At 43.9% G+C, this 21,193-nt stretch overlaps 1 protein-coding gene across 18 annotated transcripts in view; it reads right to left on the bottom strand.

Annotated features, from left to right (window-relative positions):
• The window catches only part of PARD3 (par-3 family cell polarity regulator), a 463,724-nt gene extending 442,903 nt beyond the window's left edge, over window positions 1-20,821 (bottom strand). For 11 of the 18 annotated variants that reach the window (XM_075746548.1, XM_075746547.1, XM_075746540.1 and 8 more), the window contains exon 1: window positions 20,371-20,821. In XM_075746548.1, the coding sequence (XP_075602663.1) occupies window positions 20,371-20,490 (120 nt within the window). In that variant the 5' untranslated portion in view covers window positions 20,491-20,821. The remainder of the gene's footprint in view (window positions 1-20,370) is intronic. The other 7 variants (XM_075746549.1, XM_075746538.1, XM_075746533.1 and 4 more) reach the window with 1 other exon arrangement.
• Between the last annotated feature and the right edge of the window lie 372 nt (window positions 20,822-21,193).

A 21,193-nucleotide genomic window follows, 5' to 3' on the forward strand; every position in this document is an offset into this window, starting at 1 on the left:
TTCAACATATTCTCTCAATACACACCTGCAGGTTCCACACAGCCCTGTAGTGCTCAGAGTCCACAGGCACGCCCCCTCACCCGAACAGGGCTGGCTGCCTGACTCATTTCTTGTGCTATCTGATTCGCCATTTCATTTATTGTTGGCTTCTGACTGCAAAGATACACCTTTAACCAGCAGTGCATTTACCCTCAGCAACGATAATGGGTTTGGTTTCTTTCACAATGATTCACATTTTGTATTACGTAAATTCAGAGCGCTCACTAGGTGTCTGGCATGATTTCATTAAATAAAAAGAGAAACTACACAAGATAGTAAAGTTTTGGGGTATTTTTATTAATAGATTATCAAAAACTACTGACTTGTGGGGGGATGAATATTAATTTTATGAAACAGCAATATCAGGAGGCATCTAGATATTCTCTAACAAGACTCAGTCCAGGAAACATAACATGTCCCATGTTAAAATGAACATTTTGTTTAGTCTTCAGAATCATGTTTATTGCTGCAAATGGGCAATTTTTGACCTAAATCACTGGGGGGAAGGGGTATATCTAGCAAAGAGCATGAGATAGCCAATACTTGATTACAATCAAATATCTGAAAGCTTATTCTATTACAATTACTACAGCACTTCTGTGCAGCAAATGAGTAAGGACAACTTGTGTACCTGAGGTGGCTTCCAGGCAATGAGATACAGTATGTGTTTCTAGAGACTGAAGAACAGCTGTCAATGCACAAGGCTATGCAAATGTAAATCTTGAGAAGTCACTGCCCGTGATCCTAATTCTAAAATATAAAATGGATAAATGTGCTAAAGTAACCATTGCAATGACTCTTGAGCATGTGGAGTTGTGAGACCTGTTATTTCTTAGATCTCTCATCCCAAATGCAGAGCCAGCTGGCTCCATTCCCCGTCCCACTTGCTCAAGAGGTGCACATTGCTAAAGCAGCAAGCGTTGCACGTTTGTGGGAGCCTAGAGACACCAATGTTTGTGAATGCTAAATGAACTTCAGTTCTTGTGTGAAAGCTGATCATGCTCAGATTTTCTGGTTTTTCTTTCGCCCTTGCAAACAGCTATCTGAATCGCTGACTCCACTCACCAGTGAACAGGTTTCCCTCAAAGACCGAGCGTTTTAACATTTGTAGGCACAAAGCTGCAAAGGCAGAGATCCTGCAGAAAGCATGTGCGCTGCTCATGAATAGTGATTCAGAAGAACCGCAGAAAATAAAATTTAGGAAAAAAATTACTGATTTACATCATTGTGGATTTCTTTCTCTAGAAAAGAGGTAGCCATCCTGTGGATCCTTATGCTCACATGATTCATGAGCAATTGAAGAGCAGTCCTCTCACTGGGACCACACCACCTGGACCAGCAAGAAGGCTGAAATCTCAGCCCTAGCCCATGAGGGGAAGCAAGCCACCTACCTACAGCAGCTGAAGCCAGCAGCACCAAATCACCACAAAACCAAACTGCATGTTCAACCCAACCTATTACAATGGGGCAGCCAGACTTCTGAATAACTGAGCATTTCCATGCAACACCACTCTTGCGCCCTGAAGAGAAATGGCACTCGTATGGAGTCTCTCCATCACAAGAAAGCATTAATACATGTTTCAGTGGGCCACTCCAAACACATTCTAGAAACTTTGGGGATTTTTGAGAGCAAAACTCAAATTGTTCCTAGATAAGACAGCAACAAAAATCTACTTCAGCAGGGCCTTTGCATTTGTGTGCAAGAATGACAATTTTAAAAATAAACTAATAAAAGTTCAACCCTTGAACAAAAATTAAGCAGAGTCACTTAAGTAACTCCTCAAAACAGCAGTAACCTGACCCTCAGGACCATTTACTTTAGTCCTTAATTATGGACTCTGTTCCTGTAACTGAAATCCAATGAAATTCAATCCTGTGATTATCCAGAGCACAAATAAAGACAGTGAGACTGCATCTGAAGAGAAGCCATTGCAAGATTAAATGTACTCTCTTACCACATTACCCTTCTCCTCTTCAGTTTCCATATTGATGATACTTGGTTTAAACTATTTATCCAGAAGAGGAAGGATCCACCACAGAACCTGCAAGTATGCACAGGCACAGAATTTGATTCATGGGGACCTCCAGTGCCATTAGAAAAGTTCAAACAGAATCTGCTCCTAAAGACCAAAGACCCAGCACGCTAGCTTCAAGACCTGATACAAGGCTGAAAATGGACTGGGAATACACTGCACATTCTCAGTAGCAAGAAAATTACTCACTAGGGCATTCACCTAGAAATGCATTGGCTTCAACTTCTGTAGAGGTCCTTCAAACCACAGCAGAGCCATCTCTGCGGAACTTCTCTTGACAGGTGATCAGGAGAGGCTGTTGCTCACTCAGGCATGTCACCCCACAGGGACTCCGGGAAGGGCAATGACACGTGGTCAGGCTAACAAAGAATAAGGTCCTCTCTGGCCCTGGACGTCACAATCACCCATGCAGCACCTCCCTCCATGGGTATTACTGCAGAGTGACCCAAGCAAGTGACATCAGTGACATTCACCACCTCCAAAGAGCAGGCTTACAGACACGGACAGTCCATGTAACGGCTTAGTACAAATACATCCTTCTGTCTCTGCTTCCCACTGCCATCGCCTGCTGCCTGTGCACACCAGTAATCCCCAGTGATCCAGCCATACCCAAAGCACCAGCCTTGCTCAGAGCTGGGAACCGCACGGGGTCACCCTGGGATCAAGGCCACCTCTGCTCATGCTTGGGAGCTACACTGCACAGATTTCATTATATGATATGAATCCAACTGCAAGCTGCTGCCTGAAGAAATTACAAGTAATATAATGCTAAGTGTATACCATTAAGAGTTTAGTTTCAGAATTTAAGAGCTTTACTGGCAGATCCCTCTGCCCGGACGCAATTCTGCTGATTTCAGGGTGTTTCTACCAAGTTTCTAACCAAATGTGACCCTGAACACGTAACACGCCACAACAGAGCAATCATTCTCCTGTTGGGGATTGGTCCCATATATGCTCATCCCAAGACTCAAAAGTAGTTTTGTTTTCTCTTGCAGATGCTCTACCTTTCAGATTCAATGTGTAAATATCAAATTCCAGACACACAGCAGACTATTTTCTCCATTCATTCATACAGCACGAACTGCAGGATGTTTGCAAAGTTTTTATTCTTTACAGATGAGATATGAGGAAAAATGTGAATTGGCTTTTTAAAACAGAAAAGCAGATAAGGTATTTCAATGGCAGATAGAGCTGGGATGACTTCTATTTATTTTTTTGTGTACAGTGCAGCTGAATGTTAACAACCAAGCCTGTACTCTGTGCAAGTGTAATAAAAAGGAGGTGCTGTCAAAAAATAGATTGAACAGTTTGCCCTGGACTGATAAAGCGGCAAGCAGATAGCACAATTATGCAGAAGCGTGCTTCGTTTGTGAAAGCAGACAGTCTACCCTGGTTAGCTCTACAGCTACAATCAATTCTGGGGAGGGGGGGGAAGAAAAAAAAAAGAAGAGGGAGAAAAATGAGAACATTTCCCTTTCCATCTGGAAACATAAGATTCACAAAAGGAGCGTCCTTCAGTGTTTCTGACCCTCAGGATATGTCGCTTACTCTTATGAAAGAAATTCAGTTGACTCAGATCGCAGTCATGTTTGAGCAACCTGTAAATCAGTGAACGTACCTGATTTTATAGGCTTTGTACTTCAGTGAAAAGCAGATAGTTGTATAATGTAGACAATTATCTACTTAAATTTTGAACTAAATTACTTCCCCTCCTTCACATTGATCATTTCTTGGTTTTCCCAACATTGATTTCTATATCCAGCTTGCTTGGCAATAAGTTCATCCAATGCATTTTCTGTCTGTTGTTGCTGAAATGCTGACTACACATCCTCTTAACATTAGTCAAAGTGTTCACACAAAAAAAACAGTTCTCTAGCTGTTGAAAAGCACACACAGGAGTTTAAAGTCATTTAATGGTGTACAAATTCAATATAAATATATCCTGGGATAGAACAGACACAGAAATATCCTCTTAAAGCATTATCAGAATGTTTCCATTTAGAAAACACATGCCATGTACAAACTACAAGGCAAACAGAAAAGAAGCAATACCTGAACTGGCAGAGTCCTACCACCACGTATTCATTCATCGCCATGCATTGCAGTTCAATTGCTTTCAATAAAACTCAACTTTTTTGTTACAACTCCTGACTTGGCAGCATTTGCAGGATTCCCATGACAGTACTGCTGGTAGCTGAAAAATCTGTCCATCCACATCCTCCTCGCATGGCAAGTTCAGGCATTGAAGAACAGTGCGGCACATAACAGCACGACAGTTTGGAGAGAAAGCACGCTGCTGTAATCATTCCTGCACACCAGCCACCCCTTTTGTTTTGTTATTGCATGCCTTAAGGAACAGCTCATGTAATCAGGATGCAAGATTAATGGCAGTACAGAATTCCTTGATTACTGTTCTGGTATAGGGAATAGCCTGAGTTTAAGACAGCAAAAAAAGAAGCCTAAAGACAGCCTAAAAGACAGCCAGAAGACCTAAAAAAGTTATATATAAACATTATATATATATTTTTATGTGTGGCAGACAAAAGGAAGAGAAGTTTACACACCATTCATAAGCACTTGCAGACCACCTCCTTCTTTCCTCTACTTCAAGACACAGTAGCTGAAGCAACAACCACAACTGAGGTACTACTTCCTCTAGGATTTCTTTCCATAGCATCATTATCTAACTTAATAACAAACGAGAAGCAGGAGCGTTTGATGTGCATATATATAGTGTGTACAAGGGAAGGGGACGTTGTCATGCAACAATCAATTGCAAGAATTGGAAACTGCACCAGAATAAAATAGTAGAGGCTAGAAACTAGTAGAACAGAATTAATTTTGATGAAAAAGCTAAGAACACTGATGCCATTGAACAGCTCAGAAATACCTGTTTCCAGAGGCAGCAAAGGAAGCAAAGCATCAGCACTGATAACTTTGGGATAGTTAAATCTAAATATAAGCAGCTTTTATTTTCACAAGGGCTTTCTAATGAAGACATGTCTAGAATAAGAGGGATATGCCACAACAAGGAAGAGACACAAAATAATGCATGTAAATCATTAGAGATATTTGTAACTAGGCTTCGTTGAAATCTCTCAGGCTAGCCAGTTTCAAGAAATTACTTCGCATTTTATGTCCTCATGCCTAATAACAGCGTGTTTCTCAAAGGCATACAGAGTCACTTGAAAATACAAAGTCTAGAGGCAAAAGATAAACAATGGTTATAATGTCATCTAAAATTATTTAGTAAAAGCTTCCATTTGCATAGTCTACCAGCTGCATTTTTGCAAAATGCTGGAGATAACACGATGACTATGACCGCTGTTAACAGAACCAGAAGGCTTCAACAAAAGTGGTAATAATAAATTGTAGTTGTGCTGTAGCGTGTTTTTTAAAACACAAAAGAATAATTCATCCTTTACTAAACTCAAAATGGTCATTTTAAAAAATTGTAATATTGCAAATTATAATTGCACCCTAACCCAATTTGCAGGGCCTAGTATTATTATTTAACACGTACAATAGCAAGCACTCCCCTGTTTGCTCCCTCCAGCCCGACTGCAGCTCTGCATGTTTCCTTATCCCTAATATAGAGATCTCAAATATGACATTATAATCACGAAAGCTTACATCTACAAGGGGAAAACATGCTTTCTTCAGCACTGCATGCAGAAGGGATTAAAAAGTTTTGGTAGATTGAGTTCCTTTTAAATCAGCATCAGCAGCACAGTAGTCTACAAGCAAAGTTGAGACCAAGGCAATTAACCCCATCAATCTAAAACAAACGTGTACGCATGCAACTCTTTCTTACCAGCATCAGCTGAACACTATTAGAGCACTTACTACCTCAGATTTTTTTGCCCGTGACCATCTTACTTTCAACTCTTCTGTATTAGAAGAAAATTACAGCACTTTAATGAGACAAAAAAACCCCCAAAAAACCAAAACCAGATTTAAATCTCACTAGCATAGATCAATATTATTCATTCCCTAAATTTCTCATATTTGAGCCAAATACATCACTAATGGATCTCCTTCTGGCTTCAGTGTGTCACTTAGCCTTAAATAAAATAAATAAAGACACTAATAAATCACTTTAGATAGCTATATTAAGAGTCAAACATAAGCCTTTGTTTTGCTTTCCTTGTAAATTATAAACATTTAAACAAGCATGCAATATTGGAATCAACATCGTTACTGCCAAGTACAGATTACTATATAAAAGCTTCAACCACAGTATGAGTACATTGAAATAAATTACATAAGAAATAGAAACTATTAAGCAGTTTAACACGGTGGAGTCCACACTTTTCTAGGAGGAAGAGACTTTCTTTCCAACAGCCAATTACCACGAGATATCCCCTTTTCAGCTTGTCGAAGCGTGGTGTCTTTTCATACAGAGCCTGAGCTACAGGAGAGCAGAAGGATTAACTACAGCAATATTTTACCACATCCTTACTAGAGGGGAAAGATAGTCTTGCGGTTAAGGAGTCAGCAGGTCGGCACTTTATTTCCAGCTTGGTGTCGAACTGCTTGTGTGGTCCTGGACCAGCCAGCGACCTCCCATGTCTCCCTTCTCCATGCGCTCCGTGGGGATAATTACGTACTTGCCAAACTCACGCTATAACGTTTGTTTGCGGATTTGGTTTTTGAAGGTAGAAGGTGGTGAAGCACAGAAGGAAATTACCAAATTAAGAGGAGAAGGCACTGGAGAGCCATCTCCTCACTCCTAGTTTGGGTGTTGCACGCTGTTGTAACCGATGGGTGCATCACAGCTGTGCTGTGGCACAGAGGACCGGTATAGCAAAGTACTTTTCTCTCTCCTAAGGTAACACAACGATGCAAAGAAAAACCACAGAAGGACTTTATGCAAGTATCCGCTCGCTGCAATTAACATCATACTGTTACAAAACGCAGCTAATGAGATCCACACAGAAACTGAACCACAGGAATACAGGACGCTGCTCCCAGGTGAGTGCTCCCATTCTCCATCATCTGTATTTGGAATAAACCTACAGGACTTCCCAGTTAATGCGGGGCTGCTTTGGGAGAGCAGTGATTAAAAGGAGCCCGTTCCCACTCCGTGCCCCTATTTCACACCTGAAAAAGCAGGGCATTGACAGATACATTTCCCTTCTCAACTCACAGCACCAGTGAAGCAAAACTAACTAGATATTTCCTTTATCTTCACCACAGGATTCAGCCAATGCTTCTGAAAGGAACTGAAAGACACTGCAACCATTTTCTTAAATCCTAACCACAGCATTTGTAGTCTCCCCTATTCACTTCTACATATACCTCTTTCCATATCTCAGGTTCCTGTACACTTGGAAATTGGTTAAAATGGAGTGAGGAATAGATATCACAAAAAAAGTACCTCTGGTTAATTTTTTACAATACACTACTGAAGTCATATTAAACTTCTCTGGAGACACTCCGATTTCTGAATTACAGCAGAGTTAATCTTTTAACTGTGCAGGGAGACAAAACAGTTGGTCTTTACTAACAACTTGCACAAGCTGCATGCATAATCTTACCTCCATGTTAAAAATAAAGGCAATTTGAAGTAGTTCATCCTATAATGAAAGCTATAAAAAAACATTAACCTACTGGAGAGGAATATGCCATGGCAGCCCAACCATGCTGCAAATCAGAGCCTCTGCTTGCCTTGCAGTAACAGAGCTGGTGTCCGTGTGGCACATAGCAAGCACAGCTCAGCGGCACTGAGTCTGGATACAGCTCTGGAAATTCAGGTTCAAGGCAATGACCAGGGCAACGGTGTAAGTAAACACACAAAGAGGAGAAGTCTCCATGCTTTTAAACATTTGAATTTCAAGTGGATTTTATTAGCTGATTTCCAAAGGCTTCCCAAATGGACACGTCCTGTGCCAGTACACAGCTATAAAAAACTACCTGAAAAGTGCTATGAAGCACTTGCTAAATAGTCTCATCACCATTAAAGTAACCTAAGAAGTAATAGAACACAGATCTAGTTTTAATTACTGGAGTTCTCCTATACTGAGCGTAATATGCATTAAAATTCACACTTTAAAAAAAGTTCCACTTTTTCCTTCTGCCGATTTACTTTACATTTATTTAAAAATTACTCTGATATTTTGTTTCTCCCTTCTCTATTTAACAACATTCGCAAACCAGCAGAGCCAATCGAAGCTAAAAGCCTTGTCCTGCTGCTGGCATATCACCAACAGACTTCAGGAGCACTTAATTGCAAGGCTGCAATCTGCTCTCTGAAGGAAGCTGGTAGCAGGTGTGATGATTTGGTCTGCAGAACAAACTATACATATAAAGATGCAAGACGTGGGGAGGAGGACTCCACAGCTTTGCTTTTATACATCATGTTGGATCTGTAGGCCTTCTTATCCAGAGGGAGGGAGAGGGGATCTACAAAGTTGAAACAGATAAATCTTGGCATCTTTGAGCTCAGTGTTTGATTTTACAGCTCCCCAAGCACTGCAAAGCAGGTAGGTGAGCAGCACCAGGCTGACTCCCCTTTGCTGTTGATGCTGAGAAAAGCACAATTTGCAATTGCAAAGAACAGATCCCCCTATTTATTGCAACTAGGCACAGTTTACAAATCTGAGGCTGTGTGGTCTTCAGCGAAGGCCAGCTTTCTAAGCAGCTCATCAGGTGAAAAGCAGGCTGCAAAGGACTCTATTATAAACTGATTTCAGATCTCTGCTTGTAGCTTACACTGCAGAGTAACACAAAACAGAAAGTGATTACTACACTCCGCACGAGGTCAGAAAGGAATAACATACTTCTTGGAAAAAGCATCAGGAAAATTCTGGTTGAAAAATGGCATCCTTCTAAAATATTAATTAATTACAGAAAAACTTTTTTTTTTTAATTTCAGTACCACACACAACTTTAATCTCCAAAAGTGATCAAGAAAATATGTGTACTCATTGTGTCCTAAAATGGATCTCTATTCACAATGTCTTTGGCATCCACCAACCTTTGGAAACAAAGCCTTTCAGAAAGCAACAAAACCCTGGCACACTGAATCAGAAGTAACTTGTGAAGGCAGCTAGAGTTAAAGCAGTCTTTACACACTGTCTACTCACAGCCATAATACATGGTTCTAATAAAGTGAAACACAGACCACCCGTAAAACAGGACATACACTTTACAAAATTAGCTATTATGATCTACAGATTCAAAATAGTTTAATAACTTTCACATAAAACAAAGAAAAGAAAAAAATCCCACTTTTTATTTTCTTCTATGAGACCAAGCAAGTACTGAATTACAAAATGGAAGTAACTTGGAACAAAATAGACCATTTCCTATAAATTGGACTCAAGTACTGTAGATGGTTATGGTAAATATCAAACTACAATTTTTTTTTTAAAGTCAGAAGAGTAGCATCCATGTGTAAGCAATTACACACCCACCTTGAGCCCATTTTTAGAAAGGGGATTCCCACCATGGCCCATCCGATCACCTCATTGAGTCTGCAGGAAGACACCAGACCACTGCCCAAACCCTTCCTTAACCATTTAGCTCAGCACTTCTCCCACCATTCACTGGCCACCAGAAAAATAACATCACAAAAAGCCAATTTAGTCTCAGTCTGAAATACACGATCATCAAAAAATATTTCAGAAGTAGATTTATGATACAGTTCCCTTTAGCTGCTTGTTTAGACTTCTCCAAATCCCAAAAGGTAAACAGCGGTACATCCAAGCTAATTACTTCATATTCAAATATCAAAAGAATATTTAACTCGGCACAAATTAGTTTTTCGTACAAGCTAGCTTCCCTTCGCTGCTGCTTTCACTCCCCAGCTAGGGAATTCCACCAGCAGAGGAAACTTCTTACCTCCACAGAGACAGGGTGAGGACCAGGATCCTTTTCAGCTAAATATTTTATAAACCTCAGAAGATACAATACTGGATAGTCATTATCCATGCCTTCCAATTTAGCAGGGGGCTTCACGCTAACAATAGCTATTTAGTGGCAATGCCAAAGTAACAGAAGAGTCATCAGGAATTTACTTCAACTATAACTATACTAATAAAGGAGAGATTTGTAAGACATTGATTACAGTAACATTTCACACATATTAACATCTGGGTTTAGTTTACCAAAAGCATTATGTTCTTGAGAGATTGCTGGGCACAGGGTGAGACTACTCTATTGCCTAATACAACCACAAGATAATAAATACTATTTTACATACAAAGCGTGATATTTTCTTTTTAGAGCAGGTTAGCTAAGTCTAGAAAATATGGTTTTCTCTTTTTAAAAATGACAACAATTAAGCATACAAATATTTTGCATCCACACAGTTACAGACATTTAAAAGTATGTTCACTGGCTGTTACAACACAGAGCCTATGCTAACAGGTAACTGCTAATTTAAAAACTCTATTTTACTTAGTCCACTTTTCCTGCAATTTCTTAGTTTGGACTTCAAATCTTCTGGAATTATTATAGACCACTTTTATTTGCGCTATTTTTCATTTGAAGAAAAACTAGGAAAAACAATAAAAGCTGCTGTTAAGGAAACTCAGGGCAGAAAACATCAAACCTATCTTCTCAAATTAGTATTCTTAATGCCAGGAAAATATATTTGATACAGGATTTGGAAACCACACTCTGAACTTGCACCCTGCCCAGAAGACAGGACTCTGACAGAGCGAGGACAGCAGAGGAGTCTCCTGCGCTGGGGCTGTTCCTTTCCCCTGTCTCCAGTCATCTCAGCCCTACAGTGCAGCAAGAGAAGCAGCATCTTCATCAGCATTAAACAATCAACTCGGGACACAACCTCACCTTGAGCTGCCGCCTGAGCACCAAGCCCCCTCGCAGGAGCCCTGCGGAAGCGGGAAGCTCAGCCCAGGACAGCCACGGCCACGGCCGGGCTGCTCTGCCTCCCACAGAAAGCAGCAGCATTACTCCTCTCACCCAGCGCTCATCTCTCCATAATAAAAGGCAGAACTATCTAGCAGAACAAGAGAGAGATATGGAGATGACTACTCTCCAATTGACTAAATTATTACAGTTGCACAATATATTTTTTAACTTTCAGCAAAGCCTAATACTTCAGGCTAGCAGTCTTCCAGCAGCCTGGTACTGCCAAAAGATGCAGACAAATTCAAGGGGGGGTAAAATCCTTTCCCTCTTTATCTCCACAGGCTGCATGGGGCATAGAGGCCAGAGGCTCATTCACCAGGAATGGCTGGCCACCGCAGCCCGGCTGCCTAAATTCTTCTTCTTTTGGTACTTGGTAGCTGGCCGCTTTCCCAGCGCTCGCAGCTGCGGGCAAGCAGTCTTCACAGGAAGGCAGAGGGGAAAAAACTGACAACACAAACAAATGCACACTTAAAAAAATGCAAATAACATTTGGTACAACAGGTTCTTGGACAGACCAAATTAAATCAAGCCTTGCTGTTCCACTTAGTGGTTTATTAAAGAAGCTAAAAGTTCTGAGGCTTCCAATTTATTCTTTTTTTTTTTTTTAAACTGTCATTTAAGTTGTTACAGTAACAAAACTTTCAGGCTACTTGGTCTCAGAGACACTCCAGCATCCCTAGAAGTAATTTTTCCGTATTTCATTAAATTCTGCTCCTGCTCCTTCCTGTTCAGGATTCCAAGAACTTGGAACAAAGTCATTCTTATCATACGCACAAAGAAGTGTATCTTTGCAAGTTTCTCACAAGTAGGATATTGCTTCTGACATTTAACAGAGAAGAAAAAAACATTATGTGGCCTTTGCCTAGGGGGAAGATCGAGTAACTCAACAACTTTGAAAGCATATGCAAAAAAGATGGGGTAAGGTGAAACTACTTTTTCATTTAGTGAGTGTGGCTACATTTCTTCAAACAAACGAAAACACCTAAGTGGGTGCTCAAACAAACATACAGGCACTCCCAAAAGTCCTATCTCCATTTAAAACATTGTATACCCACATAACTTTTTTTTTCCTCCTATTAGTAATACAACATGAACACCAGAAACATTTTAAATTGCCATTCTGAGTCTGTAAAGACATGCATACCCGGAAAAAAAACTCCTATAAATGTGGCCACTTAAAAAGAAAACTGCTAACGATGTACCAGCTCGCTCCTCCTGCAAAGGATTCAAAATCTCGCTGCATCAGCAGCGGGCTGAGTGTGAGAGAATGTGGAAAGTATGTCCAAAAATGTGACATCGCTTTCCAAAATAGCGTTTATTTTCCCTACCAAATCAGAGATTCACTGCTTTCACTAAGCTTATTGCCCAGAAAGGGAAGTTACCTATAATAAATTCCCCAGGTTTCCTTTTAAAAAGAAAGCCTTTTGGGTGACATCTGCTGTGCCACTGAGGTCAAGTTTTTATCCTCTTCCTAAATTGACCACTTACCTCCAGGGTACCAAGTTAACCAGTTTCTTCCCATCTTCAGCTCTTTATATTTGTCAGTACTTAATTTACTTCATTACTGTCATGCTTCCATGCAAACTCCTGTTTCCCTCTCAAGTGAAAGAAAAGGCACCAGGACTTACATCCATTTACCATTACCCCAAAAGCATTTCCTTTTGCCAGTCTCCAAGGACATCCCATCCTTTGTTCCTCCCCTGCAGAAGACCACCCTTCTCCCCACAGCCACTTCCCTTCTGCCGGCCCTGCCTCTGTTACCACAGAAGTCCTGCCGAGCTGGAGACACAAGGATCCAGGAGGCGACACCAGCCAGCTGCTCCAGCACCAGAGCGTGGTGTGCGGCAGGAACACAGCAGCATCCCGGGACCCAGCTCCACGGGACGCTCATCTCTGCCTGTGCAGCAAGAGTCGCAGCCCCTCGCGCTGAAACACGGCTGGCCTTTGGAAACTGGTCTCCTCCACTGGAGACCCCGGCCCTGAGATGTAGGGTGTGGGATCTAGTCCAAGAGTTTTTAGTAGATTAGTTTTAGTTTTTAGTACATTTCTCATTCGTTTGGGGCTAAATAGGTTATTACCATGTATCACTCTACATTAAGAGACTGAAGTAGGAAATAAGTTACGGTCATATACCTGCTACCTCATTAAAAAAAGGACAACAGCAAATACTGCAACACAATAATTATTAAAATTATTTCTGCCTTAACAAATATCTGGAACCAATCTGAGAAAATAACTAAGGCTACCAGTAGTAAAAAAATCTGACATTGCCAAAGTTTTGTAACAAGTGAAATTAATGTGATTATCTCAAAAACAAAAAGGCCCTAATGTTCAGTGTTAATTTAAAATTATTTTTTCCCCAATTCAGAATTTGACTCATTTCTCTTTCACTAGTAATATTAGTCATTTTGGCAAGTATTGTGTATGTCTGTGCTGCTGTATTCTTTTTTTCTTTCTCATTTTTTTAAAAAGCACCACCGGATTATATAACTTCACTCAAAGGCAGCTTGGTTTTTTGGTAGTTTTTTTATCTATCTTCCAGTACCAAACTTGATGAGCATTACAGTAAAATGACCTCAAAGAAGCAAGGAAAATATATAATGTATATTAAAAAGGAGGAAAAAAAAAATAAAGCACAGATGCCCTGAAGTATCTTGCAGAATTTTTAATACTTTTGCTCCACTTTTTATTTTCTTACTGCTCACAAAATATTTCTGAGTGAGAACATCTGTGCTATACTCTGGATTGATGTTAGAAGAATTCCACTTTATTTTCAATATACATAAGCATTGGTTCAGCATTGTTGCATGTTTTATCCATTCAATTTATATTTGGATGAAAAGGTTTGTTTTCCTTTGAAGAACCAGGAAATTGTTTTAAAGCTACATGAACCGTATTCTGTATAACTAGCATCACCAGCATTTCTCCCCCATTTACTCCATCTTATTTTATCAGATTAAATGTGCCACAACCAAAAGATGTCACAGTCTGGTACAACTGAGAAAGTGTTACTTCCAGTGATGTTTTTACAACAGAACTAAAACATCTGCGACCGTTATAACCAAAGTTAAAGTGTAAAGTGCTATGAGAATCAGATGGTTTTCCACTGGTGGAAGGCTATCGCCCAGGAGAAGAAAGGTTGGCAACTCCCTAAACCCCAAATTGCCTCCAGGACCTGTTCTCCAGACGTGCTGAGCGCTTTCACAGGCTCCTTCGCAGTCGTCCCCTCAGCTACAGGAATTGCTCACAGCAGCCAAACGCTGCGTTTGCTCAAAGGGAAATCACTCTCAAGCCATTCTTCCACTAACACACACTTCGCTTCGATCACTGTTAAGTAATGCTGAAATACTGAGAAACCACATAATGCCAAGCTGAAAGCAATGATTGGCTAAAGATAGGTACTGCGCGCATCAGCCAGCAGTGGTACCATCACACGTACCCTTTGCTGAAAACACTTTCAAAGTTGAAGGACTCGCATGCTGTCCACTTTTTATGCTCCTCAATAAGCATTACAGAATTCATTCTTTCTCCACATTAGCCTTGGATAATTCAAAAAGCATTTACCCTGTTTGCTCAGATAGCAGGGGCACAGCCCCAGCATGGCTCTCGGGCCTCCCAAAGACAAGCTTCCTCCTTTGCACCACGGGTGGTTGAACACAGGCAAGACCTGGCAGCGAGAGGCTGCTGCAAAGCCCTGCCCCAGGGCACGGCACAGCTCATGCAGGTCCCCACCTCTGAGTCACAGGTCCCCACAGGCACAGTACTGACGAACAGCAAAATCCCCGTGCAAGGGACCTCTGCGGCTGCTGCCACGCTCGATCTGAAGGTTCATTCCTACCTTCACCCTGCAACTTCTGGTGCAATGGGTGAGAGTCACCTGTACTCACAGGTGAGGACAACAAAAGGAAAACACAAAGGGAGTTGGTGAGAAGTGGTTAAAAGGAAGTTTTCTGTAATGAGGGGAGGGAATTAAGTCACTGTATGCAAGATGTAGCCTTGCATTCCCAACATCAACTCCCAAACCTGCAGGAAAAGGCAAAGCAACCATGACCAATTTCAGTATTTTTGTTCCTTAAATTAGCAGCTCTCTACTGCTGTTCATAGCTTCCACTGAACTGCAGCAGAGTGACGGTGCCAGTCAGCTGGGTTTCACTGCCGCTGTTGGGAGCTCAACATCAGCCAAGAGGTCAAGAAAAGTACCAGCATCCCAGGGAATCTGGGCTATCCTGGCTGACCTCAGGTAAATCACTGAAATACCACCCAGTCAACACCAAATGCAGAGCCCAGAGACTTCATCCTGGTGGTGTCAACTGAGCAGCAGGGGTGAGAGGGTTCATGTTTTTTTTAGGATTTTTTGGGTTTATGGTTCCTTTTTGGGGTGAAGAAAATTCCCACACATTCTGAAAGCAGTCTATAAGACTTCTTTCTATTTAAAACAGGCTCAAGATTTATGCAGATATCAAAATGAAATCTAATTTTTAAAAAAATTAATTTTTTTTTTATGCTAAATGTAACCACTATTGCGCATGAGTGTTTCCATTGCGATTCTGAAGGGCTCTCTGCATGGGCACTGTGGAGGAACCAGCTAAGCCTGTGCTCAAACCCAGCAGCCAGAGGGAACGTGCCGAGACCAGTACAAAACCCAAGTAAAATGGGCAGATTTTCCTATCAACCCACCCCTGGACATTAGGGTCTATGAATGATGCCCCAGTGACACACTCACAAGCAACTGTGAAACTGTTTGCTCTGCAGAACATAAAAAGTATCAAAGTCACCATTTTGTTCCCAGAAGACAACCTGCTGTCTGGGAGATGACTTTCAAGCAAACAAGCTGGCACTGGGCGGGGGATCAAAAACGGGGTAAAAAAAAGCTTCACACATTCATTGAGACTACAACCTTCCCCTCTCACAATTCCCTACCGATGAACATCAGAGCTACCGAAGCATTGGAGCTTTAAGCTCTGGGTGGCCTGAGTTTCCTATGTACAAATTAAGTGAGAATATGGTCATCAGACACCTGTTACACATTTGCTTACACAGCCAACTTTCCTTGAGTTCTGGTCTCTTATCAGCGACTGCCTTCAAATGCTATCAAAGAGCAGATTACAATTTCTTTTCACAAATATTAACGTACCACAGTTTTTAAACTAACAATTCAAGCATTGTTCCATACAACATCACAAATCCCCGAACATTTCATCACTGCATTTGGCAAGGGGAAGGGGACAGGTGTCTCAGAAGAGTCCTCCTAAAATCTTTTTGATTCAGCAAGAAAACTGTTAATTTACTTATTTTAACTAGAAAATGAGGGTTATATTCAAGCTCTAGGAACAAGTTCAGGATACGCAGAACATCAGACTGAACTATCATAGAGACCAAATGATCCTTACAGGGATTGAACATGAGAACAACTCCTGTAAATCGGTGATTTCCTACTTCATATTCTTGTTTACTGTGCTCATTTACATCACTCAAATACAGTATCATAATGCTAGAAAGTCAAAAAAAAAAAAATTATACCTACCCATTACCTATGCATGCTTATTTATATATCCAAGAAAATAAAAGGTGAAATGCTTACGATATTCCCAAAACCCCAAAGCACAACAAAGATTACAGTGACTGTCAAAAGTCACCCAAAAAAGTCAGAAAGGTCTCTAGCTACAAGAAGATCAATCCAAAGGGACAGGATAAAAAATTAATTCTTTTTGATGAAGGTTACTTGATACATCATTTTTATGAAAGTTTTCCACATTCTAACACTAGGTTATAGTCAACCACTCAATAAATACGTTTCATCTCAACTGCCTGTCTGCCTGCTCCCTTTTGGGGCAGCACGTTGTCTCTCGCCACTAATGTTAAGCCAGGTGTGGCTGACCTCCACTCCTCAAAATGCCTCTTACCTTCTCGCCAGCATTTTTTTGATTATCAAATTAATTGCTAGGAAGCCATAAGCAGAACTACATCAACACAAAACCTGCACAGCCCCTGACCAGCGGTGGTTGGAAACACACCTACCATTTCTCAGCCCAGATACCCCCTGCCCAAAGTGTTCTCATTTAACACTCACTCAGAAATCGTGCAGAGGCTGCCTGCGCCCGTCCAGCCACGCAAACAGAGCATCATTACTGTGCCACCACGCAAACAAGGTTTCAATAAGCGTGATCGATTTTTGCCCGCTCCAGTTGCCCTGGACAAGGTGGACTTTTCAAACACCTCTTATCATTCACTTGTTAGGTCACCACATACATTTTTCTGCAAATTGTGTATCACGTTTAAGACACAAAGCTTCTTTTGGAATAAAAGCAAAGGAACAGAAAGATTTCCTATACACTTTACACAGATCAATCTTCAAGCACGGCCTATCCTATTAATAACTTATTCCACACCTAAAGATTTAGTACGGACAGCAGTGTTAATCCAGAATGAATTTTTTAAGATTTACAACTCCTAATCAAAGACAATTGCATCCAGAACTGCCATAACTAGGTGTGCTATCCATATGCTTTTAAGTCTTAAAATTTTACAGAGAGGAGAACCTTACTATTTTCTGGATTATTGTCCAGAAGTATTTTTTCATTCTCACCACGTCTACTCAACCTAAATAATATCAAGTCAGAAAAACTCAAGCCGAGGTCAAATTATGAAGTTACTCGCTCCTGGCACTGTGCAAGCATGATGCCAGACTGCCTCACCACGATTGCACAGGTACATCAGAAGTGCTCGCCATGCAGATTGCTTATTGCTAATCACAACCTGGAAACCATGACAAAGCAGGAGGTAATCTGAGAAGGGCTGACAACTCAGTTCTCAGAGGCTTCAAGTAATTCTCCCGAAGGACTGCTGCATACAGCAGACACACACGTTTTTGCAGGATAGGAAATGCTGTTTTTCCTGTAAGTATGAAAACCATAAACTTAATTCAAATATTTTGAATAATCTTCCACCAAATACATCTTTTTTCCATAGCAGCACAGTGGTGGTGAAGTAGATTTCAGTGTCAGCTTGATACCAGCTGCCAGATCGTACATTCATATGTACACAAATACTTTCATCCTCTCAGTTTAGGAATTACTTTGTCTCCTTCTCTTGTCTCTTTCTGAAGTGAAGATTTGCTCATTTGCTACACTGGCATAGAGATAAAAACCACCTAACTGCTATAAAAAGAGAGTCATCTACGAAATTCTGCCATTGAAACCATAAAATTACTACGTTACTCTACAGCGAGCACAGCAAACAGCACTATACATTTACTTAGAGACACTTAGAACCACCTCCTTACTACCTAAACATCGCCGCAGAAAATCTTCAGCAAATCTAAGTTAAAAGTAAGGTTTGACAGTGACTGTATAAAACAGTCAGAGAAAGCCCATGGACTCTGCTACTGTGTTTTCAACCACAGTACTTCCATATAATAGAAACAATCTCAGCAATTACAGCTACCTCAAGTCCATACCAGTGGCATACAGCATAACTACCATATAAATACTAATAAATAAAAACCTCTGTGTCTTTCTAAACCCAGGATCGGGGAGCTTCAGGGACTAGGGACAGCCAAAGTCTGATTGCACCTCTTCAAATTGTCTTTTCAGTAAGTACCTGGGCATATTTGAAGAAGAGTTACATTTTGATTTTTTCAGGTTTCCACAGGTGGGCCGCTTCTTTCCTGAACAAACCCACACCATTTGCAATGACATAACCTTTTCCTGGTGACTGGCATGTATTTCTCCTGTGCTCGCTACTGCAATCACTTCCAGGCTTATACTGCAGAATGTAATTGCCATCCCTTAATGCAATTTAACAGTTGGAAACCAGGACGCACTCCAGCGCAACACAAGTTACTCAGGGCCACAGTTTTAGAACACATCAAAATAATTAATTTTATGAACACTGTAACACTGATGAACGAATTCCGCAAACACTTCTGATCTGAATGGCCCAGCGAAGCATTCAGCGCTCCCCCAAGGGACACACTTTACTGTTCACTGGTTTACCTTAACCAGAAAGGCAGTTTTGGCCGCTGCCCCCTACGTGCAGGTAGATTACCATATGCATTAACTGCCATATATAAATAACAGCTGGCATGCAGGCACAGCCATATCCTAGTGAATCATTTTACTCTTTTTCCAGCCAGAATCACAACTGTGTTACAAGAGGAATAATAAAATACAGAGAGAATGTGTTTGTCCTCTCCAAAACCATGTTCTTCAGGAATCAAGTTGGGGAGGTGTTGCGAACCTCAGTTACTTTTTTCCTTCCAGCAACTGGAATTCTCCCTGAGAAAGCTGATCTTAAAAATTTTCATGGGAACCACTTCAAATCATTCAATATTCTGGTCACAATATTCCTTCTGGTGCAGGTCTCAGCCTGGGAGCGAGCAACTGCCACAACAAAACTTCCAGGTTCAGAAGTGTGAAGCGTGTCAGCAGGGCTAAGGGAAAAAGAGCACACTCAACTGCTTGGATGGATCAGGTAGAGCAAAGGGGAAGGGCACTGCTCAAGTTCTCAGCCAATGACGGTCACATTGTCCCACAAACCAGTTGATTAAAAAGAAGTTGGCAGCAACAAGAAGAAAGTACAGGGGGAAAAGAAAATGAAAAAAAAAGAAGAAAGAAAAAAACAAAGCCCAACAAGTTGCCCATGGAGGGAAAGCCTAGTGTGCAACTGCCTGCACACCCACAGCCAGGGATTTCAACATGGGGCTGAGGGAGCGCAGGCGGCACTCGGGATCAGCCCGCCCCGGGCCGGGCCGGCGCTCCCCGCACCCCGGGGCACCGCGGATGCCTCACGCACACGCGGAGCCTTCCCCACGGCCCCCCGGGAGTGGGGCAGGCGCGGAGGCTGCGCGGGTGGCCGCGCCGCTGCGGGGGTCCCCCGGACCCTGGTCCAGCGCGGAGGGGCGGCCCGCGGGGTGCCGCCGGACGCCCCTGCGGCGGGCTCCCCTCCCACCGCCCTCCCCGCCGGGCCTGGAGGGCCGGGAAGCCTGGGGCTGGATTTCCAGCCCTCCGCGGCAACTCCCGCCCGGCCCGCGGCGCCTCGGCCCCGCCGCCCGCCCCGGGGCAGACCCGGCACCGCCGGCCCCCGCGCCCCTTTCCCGGCCGGGCTCGGGCGTCCCCCGTACCGACACCCCCGGGGGCCGCCACCTCGCCGCCAGGCACCGGCGAACAAAGGGCCGAGGCCCGCCAGGCGGCCGGGGAGAGCCGCGCTGGCCGCCGCGGAGACCACCCCGCCTTGCCCTGCTGCCCCCCCTTGGCTCCCCTCGGCGGCGCCGGGCACACGCTCCCCGGAGGGCTCCGCCGCCGCCAGCCGGCCCCGCTCCCGCCGCCCAAGCGGGGCAGCCCGGACTTTCCCCCTCGCTTCCCTCCCCGCTCCGGGAAGCGCCATATTGATCGCGGGCGCCGCTCCCCGCGCCCCTCACCTTGGCGATCGCCTTCTTGTACCGGGTCACCGCTTGCTGGATCAGGCTGAAAACTTTCATGTTCCCGTCCCCGCAGGGCACGACCACCCGCGTCCTCCCGAAGCACACGGTGACTTTCATCCTGCGCGGCCGGGGGACTCCCGCGTCCCTCCGGCCCCGCGCAGCCTTCCTCCTCCTCCTCCTCCTCCTCCTCCTCTCCGCCCTCCGCCACGGCCGCCCCCCGGCGGGGCGCGGCGCTCAGCCCCCGGCCGCCACCGGACTGCCGCTGCGGGTGCCCTGCCTCCGCGGCCGGCCCGGCGAGGGGAGGGCAGAGGGGCTGGTGCTGCCTGCCCGAGGGAGCGCGGCCGAGCGGCGAGTCGGGGACCGCTCACATGCCGCGGCGCTGCCCGCTGCCTGCGGCCACCTGCTCGGCGCCTGCCCCGGCGCGCAGCGGCGGCGGGCGGGGCGGTGGCGGCGCTGCCTCCCTGCTCCGGAGGCGCGGGGCGGTGCAGCGGGGCGGGGGCAGCCGGCCGGCTCCGCGGGGCGCCGGGCAGCGCGGACGGGGCGGGGGGGGGCAGTCGCCCGGTCCCTGCCGGGGAAGGGGCCCGGCGGCCGGGGCTCGGCACCCGGCGGCAGCACGACCCGCCCGGCGCTTGATCGGAGCGGGGCGACGGGGGGGGTGTCCGGGCTGAGCCCCGTGGGGTGCGGCGGCCTCTGCCTCGCTCTGCCCTGCCGGGGCCCCTGGCTGCGCACCCGCCACGGAACCGGCAGAAGGAGCCCCGCGAAATCCTCGGCCCTGGCCCCCGTTGGTGCACCCGGGGCACGGACAGGCACTACTTGCTGC

The sequence above is a fragment of the Balearica regulorum genome, chromosome 2 (genome assembly GCF_011004875.1).
Source record: "Balearica regulorum gibbericeps isolate bBalReg1 chromosome 2, bBalReg1.pri, whole genome shotgun sequence".
Lineage (NCBI taxonomy): Eukaryota > Metazoa > Chordata > Aves > Gruiformes > Gruidae > Balearica > Balearica regulorum.